The sequence below is a fragment of the Ranitomeya variabilis genome, chromosome 4 (genome assembly GCF_051348905.1).
Source record: "Ranitomeya variabilis isolate aRanVar5 chromosome 4, aRanVar5.hap1, whole genome shotgun sequence".
NCBI lineage: Eukaryota > Metazoa > Chordata > Amphibia > Anura > Dendrobatidae > Ranitomeya > Ranitomeya variabilis.
The window spans coordinates 733051028-733075504 of record NC_135235.1 but is presented as its reverse complement, the minus strand read 5'-3'; the positions used below and the strand labels follow the sequence as shown (position 1 = coordinate 733075504).

The 24477-nt window shown below is 46.0% G+C and overlaps 1 protein-coding gene across 1 annotated transcript in view; it reads right to left on the bottom strand.

Annotated features, from left to right (window-relative positions):
- The window catches only part of LOC143768256 (uncharacterized), a 29914-nt gene that overhangs the window by 3742 nt on the left and 1695 nt on the right, over positions 1-24477 (bottom strand). Inside the window, exons 3-8 of the mRNA XM_077256949.1 lie at positions 22858-23007; positions 22553-22732; positions 22346-22469; positions 22165-22262; positions 21876-21966; positions 5806-5963 (exon numbers count right to left, since the gene is read on the bottom strand). Coding sequence (XP_077113064.1) covers positions 5806-5963; positions 21876-21966; positions 22165-22262; positions 22346-22469; positions 22553-22732; positions 22858-22935 — 729 coding nt within the window. The 5' untranslated portion in view covers positions 22936-23007. The remainder of the gene's footprint in view (positions 1-5805; positions 5964-21875; positions 21967-22164; positions 22263-22345; positions 22470-22552; positions 22733-22857; positions 23008-24477) is intronic.

Sequence of the window (24477 nt, the reverse complement as noted above, 5' to 3'; positions counted from 1 at the left end):
AAAGCAGGACCATATTGAATAAAAACCATACCTGCAGCATTTCTGAATCAATCCCATGGCGCCAGAAAGGTTATGCGCAAATAAAGGTCGACCAGGTCCAAACATAGACATTTCATATCTGACCTCCACACTGCCTGACCAGCACCATAGATAAAGAGAGAGAGACAGGCCTATCTATTAGATGCACCATTACTGGAGCTTTACCCGGCTCTTCCCACTTGCCCTGTAGTGGTGGCAAGTGGAGTTAATATTTGTGAGGTTGATGTCACCTTTGTATTGTTAGGTGACATCAAGCTCACGGCTTAGTAATGGAGAGGTGTCTATAAGACACCCATCCATTACTAATCCTATAGTTGTATGGTAAAAGACACAGCCAGACTAAAATCCTTTATTTGAAAAAATGACACGGACTCCTTTATTAATCTCAATTAAACCATACTTACTGCATCGCCTAATCCCAGCGAATAAAATAAAAATCCAACAATATACCATACCTGTCCGTCGTTCTGTCCCACGCAGTAATCCATATCTGTGGGATAATTAGTTTTCAACCAGTATGACGCCAAGATGTGACCAATCCGGCTGAAAACTACTGGTGAATGAGCTCCTGAGAGCGCAGCATCTGTGAGCAGGTTGTGGGATGCAGTGATGCAAGAGAGGCAGAGCAAGGGTTAACAATTTGAACAGATTTAATATAACAGGGGTTAAACTCCTCGTAGGGAGATACAAAGGGAGGTTGAACAGTACAGTGGCGGATAAGCAACAAAAGTGAGCAGTAAACATAATAATGGCAGTTCCTGAAAATCACTTATCGTATCAAAGGCCTCTCAGTCTTTAGCTGTAGCTTTGGAGACAATGGTGCCAGCAGCAGGTGGTGTGGTTCCATTGGGATCTATCATGCAACGGTCCTTCTTCTGGCAGCACCAGTCGGTCTCTGGTACCTTCCGCTGAGCCCCTAGTCCATAGGTTGGTGCGGGCCACAGCAGGGCCGCAGCAATTCCAGAATCCGGCGTAGGGTGGTCCACGAGGATTAATTGGTCAGGCCACAAAAGTCTATCTGCTGCACGGCTCTCTCTCAGCAGCCCGGGCATTGTGCTCACAGATGAGGAACACACGGTAGCTCCCAGTCTGGTGAAGGCAGGACACCCAACTGCTCGGTCCTTCCTGGACACTTGGGTGATAGCAGGGACTGGTGGGCGCAGAGCAACGCAGCGTGGGTGCTCAAGGGAAGGAGCACACTCTTCAGCCTGATGCTCGTTCTCTGCCCGTACCAAAACTGACTGCTTCAGAGTGCGCATTTCTTTGGGCACGTGCCCTGCTACTGGGTCAGGGGTTCAGTCAGGGCTTTTAAGCCTTTCCCCGGACAACAATGGAAGCAGCCTCAGCAGTTCCGGGCCCGGTGCAGTGCAGGATCCGGCAGTCCAGTGCTTCTCCTTACACATCATTCACCAACGGTGACATAATCGAGGCCAGGCTGAACTGCGGTGACCTCCGAACCGTGGGAAAATGCCAAAGATGAAGTCACCGCTGGTGAATGATGGTGTGCTGGCAGCAGCTCATTCACCAGTGGTTTTCTGCCGGAACGGTTACATATTGGCGCGGTCCTGGTTGAAAACTAATTATCCCCCAGACATAGATTAAAGCGTGGGACAAAACGAAGGACAGGTATGGTACATTGTTTTTTTTTTCATGTTATTTTTATTACAGGAGATCAAGGGCTTCACTGGGATAACTGGGATCGAGGGCTGGTATTCTCACGCTGGTAACGGGCCATTTATATAGCCCCCCAGCCTAAAAACAGCAGCATGCAGGTGCCCAACAAAGAAGCACATATTAGATGTAGCGGTGGCAAGTGGGTTCATATTTGTGGGGTTTGTCACCTTTCTATTGTCTGGTTACATCAAGCTCACAACTTAGCAATGGATAAGTGTCTATAAGACACCTATCCATTACTAATCCTATAGTTACATGTTAAATAAAGGTACAATCAGAATAAAGTCTTTTATATGAAATAACACTAAACACAGTTTTACATTTTTATTAATACGCCTAATCCCAGTGAAGCCCTCGATCTCCTGTAATACAAATAAAAAATACATATATACCATACCTGTCCGTCAGCTTCTCCCACGCCGTAATCCATGGCTGGGGGCTAGTTTGCAACCTGGAAGGTGCCAAGATGTGACCGCCCCGGCTGAAAGCCACTGGTAAATGAGATGCTGAGAGCGCAGCATCATTGACCAGAGTGACATCATCACTGGCATTTTCCCATGGTCATGAGGTCACCGAAGTTCAGCCCGGACTTGATGTCACCGCTGGTGAATGATGTTGCGCTATCAGCCGGGACGGTTGCATCTTGGCACCGTCAAAGTTTAAAACTATTTAGCCCCCAGACATGGATTACAGCGTCGGACACAACAATAGACAGGTATGGTATATTGTTGGTTTTTTATTTTATTTTTACTACAAGAGATCAAGGGCTTTGCTGGGATTAGGGTATGCAGTAAGTATGGTTTAATTGAGAATAATAAAGGAGTCTGTGTCATTTTTTCAAATACAGGACTTTAGTCTGGCTGTGTCTTTATGTACCATACAATTATAGGATTAGTAATGGATGGGTGTCTTATAGACACCTCTCCATTACTAAGCCTTGGGATTGATGTCACCTAACAATACTGTCACGATGGTATGAAATATCATAAGTTTAGTTCTCTTGCTAGCATGCTGTGGGCTAAGCCCCCCTCCTTGGAGTGATTCAGCAACAGCTCGTAGCTGCAAATTCCTGACTTTCCTTCTCAGAGAGTGTGGGGGTTATGAGAGCCAAGGTATTTACGACCGGCATTTCCTGCCGTGTAAGCTCTTATCCAGCTATAACTGGACTAGAAACTTCTAGAATCTATGAAAGTTCTTTGTTCTGTTTTTCTAAGATATTACGCAAACCGTTTAAGTTAAGACCACAAAAACATATATTTTTAATCTCCATCGAAGCATCTATCCAGCACTCTAAAGACGAGTTTCTAACTCCATCTGGTAAAGAAGTAGGGATTTCTCGGTAAATATGTATCCCAGAAAGGACATATTTGATCTCATTAGAATGCCCACGTTAATCCGAGATGAATGCTGGGTTTGTTACGACTATGACATGTTGTGTAGCGAAGTTATAGAAAGTAGATAAATTTAAGGTTGAAGTACTCAGAATGTAGAGAGAGGAGGGTTTGGAAAAGCCAGCCCTTTCTGTGAGGTCACAGGCTGTAGGTTTTAAGTGCTGGCCGGCGTCCAAGAGAGTGAGATTTGAGTTTTTACCTGAAGAGCCCAGAGTGCACGCCCTGATGCACTGGGATAGATGGAAAGTTCCCCTAGCCTGTTGCCTGCAATGCTTTGAACAACTGTAAGTGTTATTTCTCATGTTATTTCCTGTTTTTTTTATAATTGCCTTGTACATATTTGCAATTGTCTCATTTGTAACATCTTTGTAAAATATTTTGATAAAGCACTGCCTACATTTTGTGGGGTATATTATTTCATGCCAGTTCTTTCTCCATGCTCTAAAAGCGTACCCTAAGTCTTCTGAAGGGAAATTACGCTACTGTTTTGGGTTAGCTTCGGACCCGTTTAATCGAAGCTGGTGGCAGTAATACCGTGTACTGTGAAGGCCTTTGGGTGTCACCTGTTATGACCCCAATGGCAGAGGGTCTCAGAAGTAATTACCAAGTCTGCAAACACAAAAAACCAGCTCATAGGACAGTGGTAACTGGGCTGACCGTATAACTAATCCTAGCACCACAAATAGCAGCAGCCGGGGAACGTGCCTACGTTGGTTCTAGACGTCTCGCGCCAGCCGGAGAACTAACTAACCCTAGAAGGGAAAAGATAGACCTTTCTTGCCTCCAGAGAAAAGACCCCAAAAGTTGGATACAAGCCCCCAACAAATAATAACGGTGAGGTAAGAAGAAAAGACAAACGTAAGAATGAACTAGATATTTAGCAAAGAGAGGCCCACTGACTAATAGCAGAATATAGTAAGATGACTTATACGGTCAGCAAAAACCCTATCAAAATTTCCACGCTGGATATACAAGAACCCCCGAACCGTCTAACGGCCCGGGGGGAGGATACCAGCCCCCTAGAGATTCCAGCAAAATCAGGAATCACATTTAGTACAAGCTGGACAAATAAATAAGAGCAATGCAAATAACCAAAAAACAAGGAAGCAGGACTTAGCTTAATTTTGCAAGAACCACGACCAGCAGACAGGAGCAAACAGAAAGGAACTGATTACAACGATGCCAGGCACCAGACTGAGAATTCAGGAAGTTTATATAGCAACACCCCTGGACTAACGACCCAGGTGGGTGCCAAACTAGGGAAAGACAATCCCAGAGTAATATCACCAGTGACCACAAGAGGGAGCCAAAAAAGTCTAATTCACAACAGTCACCGTAGCGACTGCGGCTTGATAATTATTGTTCCTGCCTGAGCGGGAGTAGTTTATCGCGTCGCTGCAGCGTGCCCAATAGCCAGTACAAAGCAGGCAGCCTTTCTGGCGACTATTTACCCTAGGTGCAGTACCTAATCTGACCTGACAGTAAGGGGGGCGCCAGAGAGCTGCAAGGTTTAAGTGGAACTGTAAGCGGGATACACAAATCCCTGCAGTACATGGTATAATGAAGAGCAGTGGGATACCTAAAATAAGCCCCTGCTGTAAATTAAGAGGTCAATAACCTTGTGTGTGTGTTTTTTTATCACATTGTGGCAGTGGAGGGATAACTAAGATAAGCCCCCTGCACATGTGATAGCCATCTGTTGGTCTAAAGTCACCCCAATCCATGACATATTGGTGGCAGTGGTCAGGAATCCCTGTGGATTTCGTGACAAACTGCTGGCCGCGGCTAAGAGATCATGACAAATGCAAAGGTGAAATCAACCCCACAAATATTAACCCCACTTGCCACCACTACAGGGCAAGTGGGAAGAGCCAGGCAAAGCGCTTGAAAAGGTGCCTCTAATAGAGGCACCTTTTCTAGGCAGCTGCAGGCTGCTGTTTTTAGGCTGTGGGGCCTATATCCTCCTCCACTGTGTGAGTTCTCTGGTGTGTAACAAGATTACATTTGTGGTTAAAACATTTCCCACATGCTGAACAGGAAAAAGGCTTCTTCCCTGTGTGAGTTCTCTGGTGCATAACAAGAATAAATTTATGGTTAAAATATTTCCCACATTCTGAACAGAAAAAATGCTTCACTCCTGTGTGACTTCTCTGGTGCTTAAACAAATTTGTTTTATGGTAAAAACACTTCCCACATTCTGAACAGGAAAATGGCTTCTCCCCTGTGTGAGTTCTCTGGTGTGTAACAAGAAGACTACGTTTGTGATTAAAACATTTCCCACATTGTGAACAGGAAAAAGGCTTCTCCCCTGTGTGAGTTCTATGGTGCTGAACCAAATCTGATTTCTCGATAAAACATTTCCCACATTCTGAACATGAATACGGCTTCTGCCCTGTGTGGATTCTCTAGTGCTTAACCAAATCTGATTTTAGGTTAAAACATTTCCAACATTCTGAACAGCAAAAAGGCTTCTCCCCTGTGTGAGTTCTATGGTGCACAACCAAATCTGATTTTCGGTTAAAACATTTCCTACATTCTGAACAGAAAAAGGCTTCTCCCTTGTGTGGGTTCTTTGGTTTATGGTATTTCCATATACTGAATGTGAAAATGACTTATTTTCTTTAGGAGCAGCTTTTGTTTTAATGCTTATTTTGTGACTTTCATTTTCCTTTGTAGTCAGTAATAAATCAGAAGACAGGACCTGTTTCAAAGGATCAGATGACAGATCTTTGCTGTGAAGGGATGATGGTATATCTGAAGTCATGGCATTCAATACAGTTGCATCCTGTGGGATTTTGAGATCATCTGATTTAAAAACTGAAGAGGTCAGCTGTCCCTCTGATCTCCGGGTACAGTTATCTGCTAAGAAAAAAAACAATTATTTTTGAATAAAATATCCTTGAATTTTATATTTTTGAACATTTTTTACTTAGCTTGCCATTTTTATGTACAGTTTATGTAAAAAACTGGAATTATTTACCAAGACAATGACAGTTCACAGTCTAATAGAAAACCGTATTAGATTAATCAGTAGTGCGTGGTGTTCAACTGTGTTTATTCTGTCTCCCAAATATTGACTAAAAAGAAACCAACCAATGCTATGTAGGCGAAAATAATATCAATTCTCATCTCACAAAAAACAAGTCCCCACTCAGGTCCATCATCTGTCAATGGAAAAACAGAGGTTCCCACACTATTAGTGGCTCAATGGCTGTTGAAATGCAAGAGGGTTTCCATAAACCAATCCAGGAAAATCTGCTCTCACTTCTGAGTCTTGCAGTGTGCAAAAGCAACATTTAGGATCCCTGTATTTAGCAATATTATAGTGAGCACAATTTGGGCACTAAGTGCTGGGTAATAAAATGGCAAATGTGTAATTTTTCACTCTCCAAATTCCACTGCATGTTAATTTCTGGAAAGTGGCTGTGGAATCAAAATATTCAGTCCTCCTACACACGTGGTAAAAATTGTTGTTACCCCTCGTTTAATGACAGAAAATCCCACAACAGTCACCAAAATTACTTGAATCTGACAAAAGTAATGATAAATTATCTATGAAAATGAACAAATGAGCGTCAGACATTGCTTTTCAACCATGCATCCACAGAATTAAGAAAGAATAAAACTCATGAAATAGGCCTGTACCAGAAATTATGGTACCCCTGAAAATGTGACAAAAGGGACATTTTAAATCAAGGTGTGTCCACTAAGTATCACAGGCGTCTACAATCTTTTTTATTTATTATTACTTTTGTTAGAGTCAAGTTATTTCTGTGACCATTGTGTGTTTTTCTGTCATTAAACGAGGGGTACCAACAATTTTGACCACGTGTGTATAGATGCTAATCCTCAGTGAATTAATTTATAAAATGGAATCACTTTATTGGGATTTCGACTGTTCTGGTTTTCTGTCATTTAGATATATTAGGGCTAGGGTTGATCGAATAGCTTTTGCATAACTCCTTATCCTAATAGCTATAGCGCTTACAGAATAGTTGCCTTGGGAACCTTGTTACATGGAGCGCTCCCGATAATCATCTGTTCAGGGCTTCAGCTGCCTGTGTTGTGGCTGTGTGACAGTCACAACACATACAGTACATACAAAGCCTGTACCTGTTTTGGGGCTATCCATGCATGTGTTGTGACTGTCACACAGCCACGAAACATGCAGCAGCGACACCGAACAGTTCATTATCAGGAGCGCTACAGGTATCCAGGTTACCAAGGTAGCTATTCGGGAAGCGCTATAGCTATTCGGATAAGCACTTATCTGAAGCTATTCGATAAACCCTAGTTAGGGCTTCTGCATATGGTGTGTTGAATCTCCTCTGGGATCTGTTCCTGCTGTCCAGCTGGAGTAATCTGCTCCCTACTTCAGCCATTTGGAAAGTACCACACCCTACTAAAGCTCAAAGCATATGGCCGGAATCTGCCAGAAACAACGTTGTTCTCCTCTGGTTCAGTCCTCTGTGCTCAGCTTGTGAAATATTACACATTTAAAAAGAACTGTGTATAATAGTGCAGAGCTGAGGTGTCTTAAAGGGAACCTATCAGCAAGATTGGGCACAGTAACCTAAAAACACTCAGGTTGATGCCGTTATACTGATTACATTGATACAAGGTTATGAAATCTGTCTTGTGGTTGTTGCTTAATCTGTATTTGTAGCTTTCAGTTAATGAGATTCTCGTGCTCTGGGGTGGAGCTGTGGGCATGACTGTGGGTGGGGCCTTATGCGGTGCCCTGATTACATATGCAGCTGTATTGGCTTATGACAGGTCACTGATGGAGAGCTTTTTTTTTTTTTTTTTTTTTTTTAAGACTATCAGGGAGTTACAGACTCACATAGAGAGGCACATCATTCCCACCACAATTAAACTATCACATAGAATCAACAGGTAAAAAAAAAAACATTTTTTTACTATATGTTACATTCTCAACAACAACGTATGTACGAAGGAAGAACTTCAACATTAAACCGGAGTTGCACTCATTTATGGCGGACCATTGAGGCTAATATGAGTCCTGACCAGAAGAGTAGAGAAAATAATATTGCTCCCGATTTCAGGAGGGATTGTACAGTAATCTGAATTCCTTAGGATCGAAAACATAATGTCATTTATAACATGGAGTGAAGCCATGAAACGAGGGCTCGAGCCATGCCAACACATCTCCTGCAGGGGTGAATAAATGTAGATTACAGCCATCAGCCACCCACAGCTTAGAGATATATCATGGCACAGGTGTAATGGATTTTATGCAGTTTATCACAATCTTCCTTGATGTTAGTTGGTTCTAAAAGAAATTGAAATTTCAGGATAAAGGGAAACTCTGCTGTTATTGTACAATCAATGTGAATACTTTCTGCCCAATGATGACAAAAGTATTCTAGGAGTGATACCTTTATTGGCTAACCAGAAAATAATATGTTTGCAGCTTTCAGAGCACAGTGGCTCCTTCAGGCAAGATTACAAATAGGTTAATAAGAAAAAAGTACAACACTTAAGGAATACTACAGGAGGACATCTGTTCAGGGGACGGAGGTGTGATGCCTCCTAAAGATAAACCAAGAAAATCTAATTAGGCATTTTCTTTCAAATGGAGACGCAGTGGGAATGATGTTCTTAAGGTACCTTCACACTAAAGGCCCCGTCACACACAGCGACGCTGCAGCGATACAGACAACGATGCCGATCGCTGCAGCGTCGCTGTTTAGTCGCTGTGTGGTCGCTGGAGAGCTGTCACACAGACCGCTCTCCAGCGACCAACGATGCCGAGGTCCCCGGGTAACCAGGGTAAACATCGGGTTGCTAAGCGCAGGGCTGCGCTTAGTAACCCGATGTTTACCCTGGTTACCAGTGTAAAATGTAAAAAAAAAAAAAACAGTACATACTCACCTTCGCGTCCCCCACTGACTGAGCGCCGGCCCTAACAGCAGAGCGGTGACGTCACCGCTGTGCTGTGCTTTCACTTTCCGGTCGGCAGTCAGTCAGAGCGGGAAGCAGACGGCAAGGGACCTGACGGACACCGGAATGTGAGTATGTACTGTTTGGTTTTTTTTACATTTACGATGGTAACCAGGGTAAACATCGGGTTACTAAGCGCGGCCCTGCGCTTAGTAACCCGATGTTTACCCTGGTTACCAGTGAAGACATCGCTGAATCCGTGTCACACACACCGATTCAGCGATGTCAGCGGGACCTCAATGACCAAAAAAAGGTCCAGGCCATTCCGACACGACCAGCGATCTCACAGCAGGGGCCGGGTCGCTGGTACGTGTCAAACATAGCGAGATCGCTACTGAGGTCGCTGTTGCGTCACAAAACTTGTGACTCAGCAGCGATCTCGCTAGCGATCTCGCTATGTGAGACGGGGCCTTAAGCGACGCTGCAGCGATACAAACAACGATGCCGATCGCTGCAGCGTCGCTGTGTGGTCGCTGGAGAGCTGTCACACAGACCGCTCTCCAGCGACCAACAATGCCGAAGTCCCCGGGTAACCAGGGTAAACATCGGGTTGCTAAGCGCAGGGCCGCGCTTAGTAACCCGATGTTTACCCTGGTTACCAGTGTAAAATGTAAAAAAACAAACAGTATATACTTACATTCGCGTCCCCCGGTGTCCGCTTCCCTGCACTGTGTGAGTGCCGGCCCTAACAGCAGAGCGGTGACGTCACCGCTGTGCTCTGCTTTTACTTTACGGCCGGCACTCAGTCAGTGCAGGAAGCGGACGGCAAGGGACGTGTGACAGACATCAGAAGGTGAGTATGTAGTGTTTGTTTTTTTTACTTTTACGATGGTAACCAGGGTAAACATCGGGTTACTAAGCGCGGCCCTGCGCTTAGTAACCCAATATTTACCCTGGTTACAATTGTAAAACATCGCTGGCATCGTTGCTTTTGCTGTCAAACACAACGATACACGGCGATCTGACGACCAAATAAAGTTCTGAACTTTCAGCAACGACCAGCGATATCACAGCAGGATCCTGATCGCTGCTGCCTGTCAAACTCAACGATATCGCTAGCCAGGACGCTGCAACGTCACGGATCGCTAGCGATATCGTTTAGTGTGAAGGTACCTTTAGTTATCTGGAGTCTGTCTGGTGGAGGTGTGAATTGTGTCCATGTAGTGACTCATTAATCCAGGTGTTAAATTGAGTCCTAGTGTCAAAGAAATGAACATCTTCATTAGTTTGAATTCTCAAATTTATCTTTCTCTGTCATCCTTAATATGACCTTTTAGTATTAAGACTTTTAAGTCTGTCATACTGTGTCCAGGTCCAGAGAAATGTTTTCCCACAGGTGTGTCCATTTCATTCCTGATTGTGTGTCTGTGTAGATTCATCCTAGTTTGTAGTCTTTGCATAGTTTCCCCGATATACTGTATATACTCGAATATAAGCCGAGATTTTCAGCCCAAATTTTTGGGCTGAAATTGCCCCTCTCGGCTTATACTCGAGTCACGGTCGGCGGTGGGGTCGGCGGGTGAGGGGGAGAGAGCGTGTCGCATACTCACCTAGTCCCGGCGCTCCCCCTGCCCGTCCCACGGTCTTCGGTGCCGCAGCTCTTCCCCTGTTCAGCGGTCACATGGTACCGCTCATTAAAGTTATGAATATGGACTCCACTCCCATAGGGGTGGAGCCGCATATTCATTCCTCTAATGACGGTAACGGTGACCGCTGACAGAGGAAGAGGCTGCGGCACCCGGAGACCAGCTGTCCGGGATAAGGAGCCAGGGACGCCGGGAGCTGGTAAGTATCTTATAGTCACCTGTCCGCGTTCCGTCTTCGCGTCCTCTTGCTCTGACTGTTCAGGTCAGAGGGCGCGATGACGTACTAATCTGCGCGCCGCCCTCTGCCTGAACAGTCAGTGGGGAGAGACGCCGAGACGGGACGCTGAGGAGCTGCAAGCAAGAGAGTTGAGAATGTCATTTTTTTTTATTGCAGCAGCAGCTTTATATATTGCACAGATTTATGTGGAGCATCTATGGGGCAATAATCAACGGTGCAGAGCATTCTATATGGCACAGCTTTCTATGGGGCAATAATCAACGGTGCAGAGCATTGTATATGGCACAGCTTTCTATGGGGCAATAATCAACGGTGCAGAGCATTGTATATGGCACAGCTTTCTATGGAGCATCTATGGGGCAATAATCAACGGTGCAGAGCATTGTATATGGCACAGCTTTCTATGGGGCAATAATCAACGGTGCAGAGCATTGTATATGGCACAGCATTCTATGGAGCATCTATGGGGCCATAATGACTTGTGCAGAGCATTCTATATGGGGCACAGCTTTATGTGGAGCATCTATGGGGCCATACTGAACGGTGCAGACCATTCTATGTGGGGCACAGCTTTATGTGGAGCATCTATGGGGCTATAATGAACGGTGCAGAGCATTCTATATGGCACAGCTTTATATGGAGCATCTATGGGGCCATAATGAAGGGTATGGAGCATCTATTTTTAATTTTGAAATTCACCGGTAGCTGCTGCATTTTCCACCCTAGGCTTATACTCGAGTCAATAAGTTTTCCCAGTTTTTTGTGGCAAAATTAGGGGGGTCGGCTTATACTCGGGTCGGCTTATACTCGAGTATATACGGTAGATACTTCCAGGGCACCTCGTACATTGTATCATGTACAGCACGTTGGAGGATGTACAAGGAAAGGAATCCATGACCTTATAGTCCTGATTTGTGTTTGGTACACGGACTATATTTGTTGGTAATATGTGAGTACAAGTTTTGCATTTTTTATTGTTACATGGGAATGTGCCCGTCACTGATGGTGATGAGAGAACACTTCTGACAAGCAGATTCCTTAAGTTAGGGGGCTATTTGTAGGAGAGAAGTGGTAGTTCTGGGAATATGTCTTTCAGTTTGTGGTCTCTGGAATATGGGTTGGAGATCAGCACCAATTTCCCTTAGGATGCTCATGTGGGGGTTGTATGTGACCACGAAGCACCCTGTTGTCTTCCCTCAGTGTGTAATCCAGGAGGCTGTTTCTTGGGACCCTTGTAGCCCTGTGGATCTGTTAATCTATTAGCAGTGGATGGTATCCTTGTTGTTGGAATGTGTTCCTCAGTGATAGCAGTTGTAGTTCCCTGTCTTTACTGTCTGAACAGATCCGAATATACCTCAGAGCTTGACTGTAGATGATGGATTTTTTTTTGTGTGCCTTTGATGATAGAGGTCCCATCTAAGATAAGCCGAACGTCCTGTGGGCTTATGGTAAATTGATGTTTGTATGGCGTTGTCCTTGATGTATATGGTCATGTCCAGAAAATGTATATGGGTCTTTTAAAAGTTTAGGGCGAGCTTGATGGTTGGGTGGCACTTGTTGAATTTATTGTGGAAGGTGAGTAGATTATCTTTTGAGCCTGTCCAGATTATTAGCAGATCATCAATGTAGCAGAAGTATGCAAGAGGTTTAATAGAGCAAGATGACAAAAATCCTTACTCCAGTTTCGCCATAAATAAATTAGCATATTGTGCGGACATTTTACTTCCCATGGCGCTGCCTATACACTGTTGGTATAAATTGTTCCCAAAAGAAAAATAATTGTGATGGAGCACAAACCTGATAAATTGCAGTGCCGGTTCTGTGGCTAGATATTTCCTTCAAAAGAACAATATCCATGCTGCAATTCCATCTTCATGAGGAATGTTGGAATAGAGAGCCTCTACATCCATGGTGGCTAGTATCGTGTCCTCTGGAAGTGGGCCCAGCGCTGACAATTTGCAAAGAGTATCCGTGATGTCCTGGATATAGCTGGGTGTGTGTTGTGAATTTGCTTTTTGCTCCCTCTAGTGGTTACTAGTTTTTTGACTCTGGTTTTTCTGTCATTCCTTTTATCCACACCTGGGTCGTTAGTTAGGGGTGTTGCTATATAAGCTCCCTGGACCTTCAGTTCAATGCCTGGCAACGTAGTTATCAGAGCTAGTCTGCTGTGCTCTTGTCTACTGATCCTGGTTCCAGTTATATCAGCTAAGTCTGCCTTTTGCTTTTTGCTATTTGTTTTGGTTTTGTATTTTTGTCCAGCTTGTTCCTAATCTATATCCTGACCTTTGCTGGAAGCTCTAGGGGGCTGGTGTTCTCCCCCCGGACCGTTAGACGGTTCGGGGGTTCTTGAATTTCCAGTGTGGATTTTGATAGGGTTTTTGTTGACCATATAAGTTACCTTTCTTTATTCTGCTATCAGTAAGCGGGCCTCTCTGTGCTAAACCTGATTCATTTCTGTGTTTGTCATTTCCTCTTACCTCACCGTCATTATTTGTGGGGGGCTTCTATCCAGCTTTGGGGTCCCCTTCTCTGGAGGCAAGAAAGGTCTTTGTTTTCCTCTACTAGGGGTAGCTAGATTCTCCGGCTGGCGCGTGTCATCTAGAATCAACGTAGGAATGATCCCCGGCTACTTCTAGTGTTGGCGTTAGGAGTAGATATATGGTCAACCCAGTTACCACTGCCCTATGAGCTGGATTTTTGTATTCTGAAGACTTCCACGTTCCTCTGAGACCCTCGCCATTGGGGTCATAACAGGTGTGTGCCTCACCAAGGGTTTCAAAATGTTTTCCACCCAGCCGGAGATATTCTCGGTTAAAGTCCCAATACCAGAGGTGATAGGCCTCCCAGGGTTACCTTCTTTATGTATTTTAGGCTGGGTTCACATTGCGTTAATGGCAATGCGCTGACGGCATCTGTTATATAACGCCACTAACGCTATGTAATGGATGCGTTAGCGCACCCATTGACTGCAATTATGTAGCGCATCGCTAACACGTATCATAATAACGCATTCTGTGACGGACCCTCGCACGTGGTCTGCAGCGTTTCGGGGTCCGTCACCGCTAGCGCAGATGGAGTATCTGTGCTAGAGCAATCATATATGTCACGCGATCTTGAACAGCACTTGCAATAATGCATGCGTTGAACGGACTGCACTAATACAATGTGAACCCAGCCTTAGGCAACATGTAGAAAGTACCTGTTTGGGAATTGTCTGGTGTTAGTTCCAGCATTGAGGATGAAGTAGAATCAAATCCATTGATGATATGTGTTAGTTCCTCTGTGTATTTTTTGGTTGGATCTCCCTGAAGTGGAGTAGCATTTTATATCCAAGAGTTGTCTGTTTGCTTCCTGGATGTAATCTGTCGTGTTCATTATGACTACAGCTCCTCCTTTGTCTGCTGGTTTGATAATGATATTGTTATTGGCTTTTAAGGATTGTATGGCTTTTCTTTCCTCCATAGTGATATTTTGTGTCACTTTATGGTGTCAGTCCAAAATGTCAGATTTAACTTTTTTACGGAAACAGTCAATGTAGTGATCCAGAGTTTGGTTATGGCCAGGTTGCGGGGTCCAGTTTGTCCTCTTTTGCTTTTTTGCTGTGTCGTTCACATTGTCTTGTGATGTGATATCTGTTATGAAAGAATTCTTTGAGTAGAAATCTGTGGAAGAATTCCTTGATATTGCTACAGAACTGAGCCCTATCAAGCTGTTTTGTAGGACAGAATGTTAGCCCCTTCAAAAGAACATGCATTTCTCCTGTGCTTGGCTCATATTGTGGACATGCCTGTGGGAAAACATTTCTCTCGAACTGGACGTTGTATGACAGACTTAAAAGTCTTCATACTAAAAGGTCATTTTAAGGATGACACAGAAAGAAAAATTTGAGAATTCAAACTAATGAAGATATTCAATTCTTTGACACTAGGACTCAATTTACGGTAACACTTGGATTTATGAGTCACTACATGAATACAATTCACACATGTACTCTGAAAGCTTGCAAACATATTTTCTGGTTAGCCAATTAAGGTATCATTCCTAGAATACTTTTGTCATCATTGGGCAGAAAAGTATTCACATTGATTTTTCTGGCTAACACTTTACCACAATACAATTTGTTATTGTACATCCTGTTATTGTACAGATATTCACACTTGGCCCTCACTGCTCAATTAATGAAAATCATATAAAGGAAAAAAGCACCAAACCGAACCAATAGACAAATGTACAAAAAGGAGATTTTTGTGTACTCACCGTAAAATCTTTTTCTCCGAGCCAATCATTGGGGGACACAGGACCATGGGTGTTAGTGTCCTCCTAGTGGCAGAAGCCTAAGTTAACACAGAAAGATTAACTCCTCCTCTGCAGTATACACCCCATCACTGGCTAGGATTCAACCAGTTCAGTAGTAAAGGAGTAGGAGTATTAAATGAAAGACAATAAAAACTATGTCAAAACCAAAGAAGAAACAACAACGAGCCAAAAGGCTAACAGGGTGGGTGCTGTGTCCCCCAATGATTGGCTCGGAGAAAAAGATTTTATGGTGAGTACACAAAAATCTCCTTTTCTCCTACGCCTCATTGGGGGACACAGAACCATGGGACGTCCTAAAGCAGTCCCTGGGCGGGAAACAACATAGCTGCTAATACCCCATGTACCACTGGCTTACAGCTAAGGTACCGCCAATTGCAGAATGCGCCTGCCAAGACCGGCGTCTGCAGAAGATAGAGAATGAATGTGGTAATGTTTTGTAAAAGTATGCAAACTGGACCATGTCACAGCTTTGCAGACCTGTTGTGCCGATGCCTGCTGCCGGATGGCCCAAGAGGCGCCCACCGACCGAGTAGAATGGGCCTTAATCCCTGCGGGGATAGGAACATCCTTGACACGATAGGATTCCGGAATAGCCGATCGGATCCATTTGGCTAGAGTAGCCTTGGAAGCGGGAGAGCCCTTCCTTTGTCCCTCTGGAAGTACGAATAGGACATCCAACTTGCGGAAGGGAGCCGTCCGTGAGATGTATCGTCGAAGGGCCCACACCACATCGAGAGTGTGCAGAGCTTTCGCAATGCGATGGACTGGTGCCGGACAGAATGAAGGCAGAATAATCTCTTCATTGAGGTGAAAAGAGGAAACAACCTTGGGCAGAAAAGAAGGAGAGGTCCTCAAGACTGCCTTATCCGGGTGAAAAATCAGAAACGGGGGTCGGCAGGAAAGTGCCGCCAAGTCCGAGACACGCCTAATGGATGTAATAGCCACAAGAAAAACTACCTTCCAGGAAAGTAAGGTCAGAGAGACGTCCTGCAGCAGTTCGAAGGGGTTCTCCTGAAGAGCTCCAAGGACCAGATTAAGATCCCACGGCTCCAAAGGCATTTTGTAGGGAGGTGCCAAGCGGGAAACTCCCTGAAAGAACGTCTTCACTGGTAATCTATTGGCAATTTTTCATTGGAACAGGACTGACAATGCTGACACCTGTCCTTTGAGAGAGCTAAGTGCGAGACCCGACTCTAGTCCTGATTGGCAAAATTCCAGTATGGCAGGAATGGAAAATACCAGAGGAGATCGTCCTTGTGCGTCGCACCAAGCGAAGAAGATTCGCCACTTACGGTGGTAACTGCGCCTGGACACGGGTTTCCTAGCCCTGATCATGGTATAGTGGAGGACCCCTTGGGAATGAAACTCGCTTGGCCTAAAATCCAGGATTCAATGGCCAGGCCGTCAAAGACAGGGCCCTTGAGTTCTTATGGTAAATCGGGCCTTGTGAGAGAAGATCCATGCAATCTGGAAGACGCCAGGGGACGTCGGTGACCAGCTGAACCAGTTCCGCGTACCATGCTCGGCGCGGCCAGTCCGGCGCCACGAGGATAACTGGTACTCCTTCCGCCCTGATCTTCTTGATGACCCTCGGTAGCTGAGGAAGAGGGGGAAAAATGTACGGGAGGCGGAATTGACGCCACGGCAGGACCAGGGCATCTGCTCCGACGGCACGTGGGTCGAGAGATCGTGCAATGAACTGTGGGACCTTGTTGTTTAACCGGGAGGCCATGAGGTCCACGTCCAGGGTCCCCCATCGATGACAAATCTGCTGGAAAACTTCCGGGTGGAGGGACCACTTGCCTGAGGCGAGACCCTGGCGGCTGAGGAAGTCCGCCGCCCAATTCTCCACACCTGGTATGTGGATCGCCGAGATGGGCGAATGGTTGGACTCGGCCCAACGGAGAATGTGGGACACCTCGAGCATGGCCGTCTTGCTGCGGGTTCCCCCTTGACGGTTCATGTACGCCACAGCTGTGGCGTGGTTGGACTGGATTCTGACAGGGTGACCCACCAGAAGATGGTGAAACCTGAACAATGCTAGCATGATAGCTCGTATTTCCAGGATATTGATGGGGAGACGAGACTCGAGTGGACCACCGCCCTTGTGCTGTGTGGTGGTTGAAAATCGCCCCCCAGCCCATGAGGCTGGCATCGGTGGTCACCACCAGCCACCGCACTGGGAGGAAGGACCTTCCCTGGTTCAGGGAGGACTTCAGCATCCACCACCTGAGGGTCTTTCTGACCTCTGGGGACAGAATGAAACGGTGGTCGAGAGAGGATGGGTTCTCGTTCCACGCCGACAGTAGCGCATGTTGTAGGGGACAGAGATGAAATTGCCCGAACGGAACAGCTTCCATGGCTGCTACCATCTGCCCGAGAATGCGCATGCTGAAATGAATAGAGTGGGAGACTGGACGGGAAAGGCTCCGTGCTCCCCGCTGCAGGGCCAAGGTCTTGTCTGGAGGGAGAATGACCAGACCGCGGGAAGTGTCCAGTATCATTACAAGATAGGAGATCCGTTGAGTCAAGATCGGAGAGGATTTTTCGAAGTTTATCTTCCAACCCAGGTGAGAAAGAGTATCCACCGTGAGATTGACGGACTCTTCGCAGGCTGGGTATGATGGGCCTTTTATCAGTAGGTCGTCCAGGTACAGAAGTACCACCACTCCCCTGGAATGAAGAATGGCCATGACAGCCGCCATGACCTTTGTGAAAACTCTGGGAGCTGTGGCGAGGCTGAAAGGCAAGGCCACAAACTGGAAGTGTTCCTCGCGAAAAGCGAAGCGAAGGAACGGTTGATGAGGAGGAAAAATTGGGATGTGGAGGTAAGCATCTTTGATGTCTATAGATGCCAGGAACTCTCCTTTTTCCATGGAAGCGACGACAGAGCGGAGGGATTCCATTCTGAAGCGCCGAATTTTGACAAATTTGTTCAGAAGTTTTAGGTCTAGAATCGGACGCAGCGGTTCGTCCTTTTTTGGGACCACGAATAGGTTCGAGTAGAACCCTTTGATCCTTTGGACTTGAGGGACCGGAATGAGGACTCCATCCCTTTGTAGCGCCCGTATGGCCTGAAGAAAAGCTGTTGCCTTTGGATTGGGAGCACACGACTGGAAGAAACGTGTCAGGGGAGAGGAAAATTCTATTTTGTATCCGGAGGATACCAGTTCCCTGACTCACTCATTGTGGACGACCGAGAGCCATGCTTGACGGAACAAAAGTAGGCGACCTCCTACTTTGTTGATGTCCTGCGGATGTTGCAACGAGTCATTGACTGGAGGATCTAAGGGATCTGGATCCTTTAGACCCAGAAGATCTCGGTCTGGGTTTCCAGTTGTGGTTAGGTCTGTATGAGACCTGGGGGCCTCGGTCAGCATGCGAACCTCGTCCTGATGCCGGGGAGAAGGATATAGATGACCAGTTGGGATTGCTGCGAAAAGGCCGGAATCGAGATTGTGGATACCGAAACGGCCGGGTAGGCTTTTGTTGGGGGAGAAATTTCCCCCCCCCCCGGTAGCATCCGAGATTATTTGGTCTAATTTTTCTCCAAATAAGCGACCAGGTTGGTAGGGTAGAGATGTCAAAGAACGCTTGGAAGCAGAATCTGCTCGCCAATCTCTGAGCCACAGGCTCTTCTGATGGAGACTGCATTTGCGGCTGCCTGTGCAGCACAATTGGCCGTGTCTATTGAGGCGTTAACCACGAAGTCCCCGGCTTGAGCTATCTGGTTAGTCAAGTTGATCGCCTCTGGAGGGAGATTAGTGTCTTGGATGGTCGTGGTAAGCACCACAGCCCAAGCGACCATAGCCTTAGCCACCAAAGAAGCGGCTAAGGATGGGAAGAGAGAGGCTCATGTGGCCTCGAAGATGGAGCGAGCCAGGTAGTCGATTTGACAGTCAGAGGGGTTCTTGACTGAGGAACCATCTGACAGAGATAGGATACTTTTGGAAGCGAGATGTGATACAGCAGGGTCCACTGAGGGGGACTGCAGCCAGTCCTTGATTAGTTCCTGAGCAAAAGGGTATTTGGCCTCGATGGGCTTTTGACCCATGAAGCGTTTGTCAGGACGGTCCCTGTGTTTTTGTACGATTTCCTTAAACTCAGGATGAGTGACAAATACTTTTTGGACCCGTTTAGTCTTTTTAAAAGACACCGCATGTTCCGGAGTGGATACGGAATCGTCATCCACCTTCAGGGTCTTGTTGACTGCTTCAATGAGAGAATCGAGTGTCTCTTGGGAAGTCGAGGAATCCTGGACGTAAGAATCGTCGGACTCATATTCAGAGTCATTTAGGAGAAGGGGAATGGGAGACTGAAGTTGCAGATGCTGAAAAGCAAATGCACCCGTGGTCAGGGGATGGGACATGGGTACGTTTTCTGGAACTCCGAGCCCTTAGTGACAGAGTGCACCCCCTGCTGGTGGACGGATCCGTACCGTCGCCCGTGTCCTCCGCAGTCTGACTTAAAGAGGGACCCCAGAGGGAGTCAATTGCCTTGGCTAGGGAAGCCATAGATTGTGACAGGGAAGTGGCCCACTCAGGGGGACTAGGCTCTGCAAGGTCGGCTGCGACATTGGCGGCGGCGACTGCACAGAGGCCGGGTCTCAATCCGCACATAACGGGGTATTGTGAGCTCGGGGCAGGGCCGTATTGCAAGTGGCACATGAAGTGAAAAACACTGTGTGCTTCTTGTTACCCTTTTTGGTCTCCTTAGTTTGAGACAGTGTCTTTAGAGACAGGGGCAGGATATGCACTGTGGTGCAGGGAAGGGGTTAAGCTTTCTTGAAGCGGCTTACCCACGGTCCTGTGCCTGTGTCCCCGGGAAGGAATGTAGCTGAGGCGGTCCTGGTAGTGCCAGTCAGCGTGAGCCACCTTCGGGGTCTTGTTGTCCCCGCAGGAGATGATTGCCAATATGGCCCTCGTGTTCTGCAGGGCGCCTCTCGTCCCAGAGGAGAAGCGCCAATATAGAGGGCGGGGTTACAGCCGTGGGCGGATCTGCACACTGCGGCCTAGTCCGGCTGAAAAGCCGGGGACTAAATTTCTGGGCCCTGCCGGCGATGCGCAGCCGCCGCGACGGAGCGCTGCTGACCACCGCTGACCCCGGCTGACGGCGCCTCTCTCCAGGGACCCGGACTGCACCTCTGCCACAGATGGGAGCGCGAGGAGGGTATGTACTTACAGTGTCGCAGGTCCTCCTGTCACTGTGAGGGTGCCCGCTCAATCCATGCACCCTGGATGGGGGAGGCAGAGGCCCCTGAAACATCTTCCTCTGTTCCCCAAGGGGGCTTTGTCTTGGGGCTGTGTGACGCCATCAGATGTGGGCCTTGTCTCAGGTGATACATTCTCCTCTTCGAGCCCTGGAGAGGGACATTAGAGCCGGGCTCTATGTGCTCGCCGTCTTGCAGGGGGGGAGATCGGGACCAAGGAGGAACCGTCGCCCCAGTAAAATTTGGCGTGCCCCAGACGTCGCAGGAGAGGGACGGAGAGGTATACTCGCCTGTTGGTGGTTCGGGGGAGAGCGGACCCTATAAAAGGAATCCGTCACCCCCTTCACTCCGTTAAATAAAAATTTACAGAAAAATAAGAAATTTGGGGTCTGAAAACAGACCCAAGTGCCTCCTACAGACACTAAGCAAGAACTCGTTGAATCCTGGCCAGTGAAGGGGTGTATACTGCAGAAGAGGAGCTAATCTTTCTGTGTAAACTTAGTGTCCTCCTAGTGGCAGCAGCATAACACCCATGGTCCTGTGTCCCCCAATGAGGCATAGGAGAAACTTTATTAAGTACCATTAAAATACAGAAACAAACATAACAAAAGGGTAATCACAGGAAAATGACAGTGGTCAACCAACAGCAAGGAAGGCACCACAGTAAAAACAGGCATTAAAACCCAAGGCAAAAACATAGGATGTGATTTTACTCACAATTTACCTCCTATGGTATCCTGACACCTTTCTTCATGTTAAATCGCTCTGTGCGCACCGGAGCTCCGTTGTTTGGCATTGCCGACGGCGTCTTCATTTCTGCTCTCGGCGGGTTGCGTCCACGGCCACGCTCACGTGTTCACCCATGGGTGTGGCCTGGTGACGTGTTCTCTCTCATCCGATGACGCCCTTAGTGATTCTTACCTCCGAACGGTCGACTGCGCATGCGTCGCCTTTTGAGCAAGCGTCACATCCTCTTTCCATACCAATCATGATTAATGCTTTTGACATATATAAGGGCACCATTTCTTCATGACGCCAGACCCCCGGAAGAAGGCACTGCGCCGAAACGTGCAATAGGGTGGTAGGCACCACGGCTCTTCAGGTAAACCCCTAGGCATAACCTTTTTATTTTGGCTTTATGGTTCTTGCTTTTTTTACCACTGTAGTTATTGACTTTTTGCACCTCTCTTGTGCCGTTATTCATTTGTATTCTTATACATACTCCATACTTATTAGATCTTCAAGCGCACATGTTGTTAGCACGATGCACTTTTTGAGAATACCTACATAACTATCATTATGTTTTTGCCTTGGGTTTTATTGCCTGTTTTATTGTGGTGCCTTCCTTGCTCTTGGTTGACCACTGTCATTTTCCTGTGATTACCCTTTTGTTATGTTTGTTTCTGTATTTTAATGGTATTTAATAAAGTTTTGTACATTTAGTGGTTACTACTCACCTGGGTAGTCATATGTAGGAATCTCCTCTTTACACCGCTCATCATCTCTCACATATGTCTCTGTAGTATTAATATGGGTCAGATCTTCACCCTGAAACAAATATTGTAAAAGTCACAGACAGATGGAGAAGTCACATCTATGATCAGCTCTAATCCTGCCATCTCCACCGTTCTCATTACACAAGTAAAAAACATATAATATTGGGGGATAAAACAAGACTGAGCACAAGACCTTCACAGCCGTCTACACATCATAGGGGAGTTCTCCTGACACCTTCTCTCCATCTACCTGATGATCCTGAGGCACATTGGGATCTTCTTGTTTACAGTCCTGTGGAAGAAGAGGATAGGGACATCTCTCTGGTGTTGTCCTCTTACTGGATAGATCTGGAGGAAACACATACAGGGACTAAATTCATTCTGAACATACAGATAATTATAGGCCATGTGTATTTAGTCCTGTCTATTACCTGGTGATGTGAGGGGCTGGGGAACCTCCATCATGACGTCCTTGTACAGATCTTTGTGTCCTTCTAAATACTCCCACTCCTCCATGGAGAAATAGACGGCGACATCCTGACACCTTATAGGAACCTGACACATACAATGATACCGTCATCCCCCCGATCCCTTCATAGTGTTACTGTATAATGTCCCAGCATTCCCAGCAGTGTCACCTCTCCAGTCAGCAGCTCAATCATCTTGTAGGTGAGTTCTAGGATCTTCTGGTCATTGATGTCCTCATGTATCAGGGGGTGAGGTTGAGGCCCCGTGATTGGGCTCAGGGGTCTTCTGCATCCTTCAGACACAGGGTCCTGACAGTGTTCACTAAAGGTCTTCTTCACTGCTGTGTAATCCTGGTTATGGAGAGACACATTAATAAATCTCACTACAGACATTTCCAGAGTCCTCACCTCTCCTGTTCTGTCTGTTATTCCCATAGATAAGAATGATGTAATGTGACGTCCTCAGAATCTCTCACCTCTCCAGTAAGCCGGAAGAGGATCTCTAGGGTGAGGTGTAATATCCTCTCCGCCATCTTGTCTCTGTCCATATCCATCCTTGATGGGTAAATCAGGAAAATTCTCTTCTATAGAAGATCTTCACTGAGAGGATCCGATATTGTAGAGACCTGAATGAGAAGATGAGCCGATGTAACATCATAAAAATCCTGTGTAATAATACAATTACTGGAGATAATAAGGGAAACATATGAGATTTATTATTCTACAGTATTTAGTTTCCTTCTTTACATCTACTAATAAAACCTATATATTTAGGCCACAGACAACAAGCAGTTTCTCCCTCGGAGTCGGCAGCTGAATACGTTCCTCATAGACTCATCTTCCATAACGCTAATTCTCGTCTCATTTACCGATCTACAAGGGTGAGGATGGATTCGTACACACCGATGTGTTTAGGAAAGAAACAGCAGTGAACTCAATATTACACGCTGCCTCATCACATCCCAGACCTCTAAAGGATAGTATTCCTTATGGGCAGTTTCTGAGAACAAAGAGAATTTGCTCAACTGAATCATCTCTTCAGACACAATCTTCTGAATTGGCTCAACGATTTGCACAAAGAGGATATTCCAATCGGGTTATCCAGCAGGGGCGGTCTAAAGCATGTAACAAACAGAGGACCGGACTATTGAACTCAAAAACGCGTCCACCAAATTCGACCACAGTAAGATTCATATCAACCTATAATGAAAAGTGGAAACCCATGAGACAAGCTCTTTCAAAGTTCTGGCCCATTATCATGAATGATCCAATCTTGGCCAAGAGTATCCCTACAATACCAACCATTACGTACAGGAGATCTCAGAGCTTGAAAGACATACTAGTTCATAGTCAGTATAAGGGTGTTACTATGGACAATAATTTTGATTCCAAAGGATCAAAATGGGGATTTTTTTCCCTGCGGAAAGTGCCTAGCATGTGCGAATATGGATAGGGCTAAGGAATTCACAAATGCACATGGCAATAAGGTCTTTCAGATCACTCACAATATCACATGTGGGACAGATCATGTGATATATTATGCCAGCTGTCCTTGCCCGTTGGTATACATTGGCATGACTACAAGACAACTTAGAATACGTACCAGAGAACATGTCCGTGACATATCTAATGCTCGTGATATTAAACACTTGACATCACTTAAACCAATACTCCGCCACTTTAAGTCTGTCCATAACTGTAAACCTAGCTTATTAAAGGTAATTGGTATTGATCGGATCATCAAAGATTCAAGGGGTGGTAATGTTAAAACCAAATTGGCCCAATTAGAGACCAAATAGATCTCTAGGATAGGCTCACTTCAACCTACTGGATTGAATGAGGTTATGAGCTTTGCTCCTTTCCTTTAAATATATTTTGGGATTAGATGGTGCTTTTTGAATTACTGTCCCTAGTAATAAAAATATATTTTTTTAAGTACCGTATTTTTCGGAATATAAGACGCACTTTTTCCCCCAAAAAATTGTGAGGAAAATGGGGGGTGCGTCTTATATTCGGAACGCAGGCTTACCGGCATTGTGGCGGCGACAGAGGTGCGGGGATGATGTGGCGCGCTGAGCTGCATGGCGTGAGCAGGG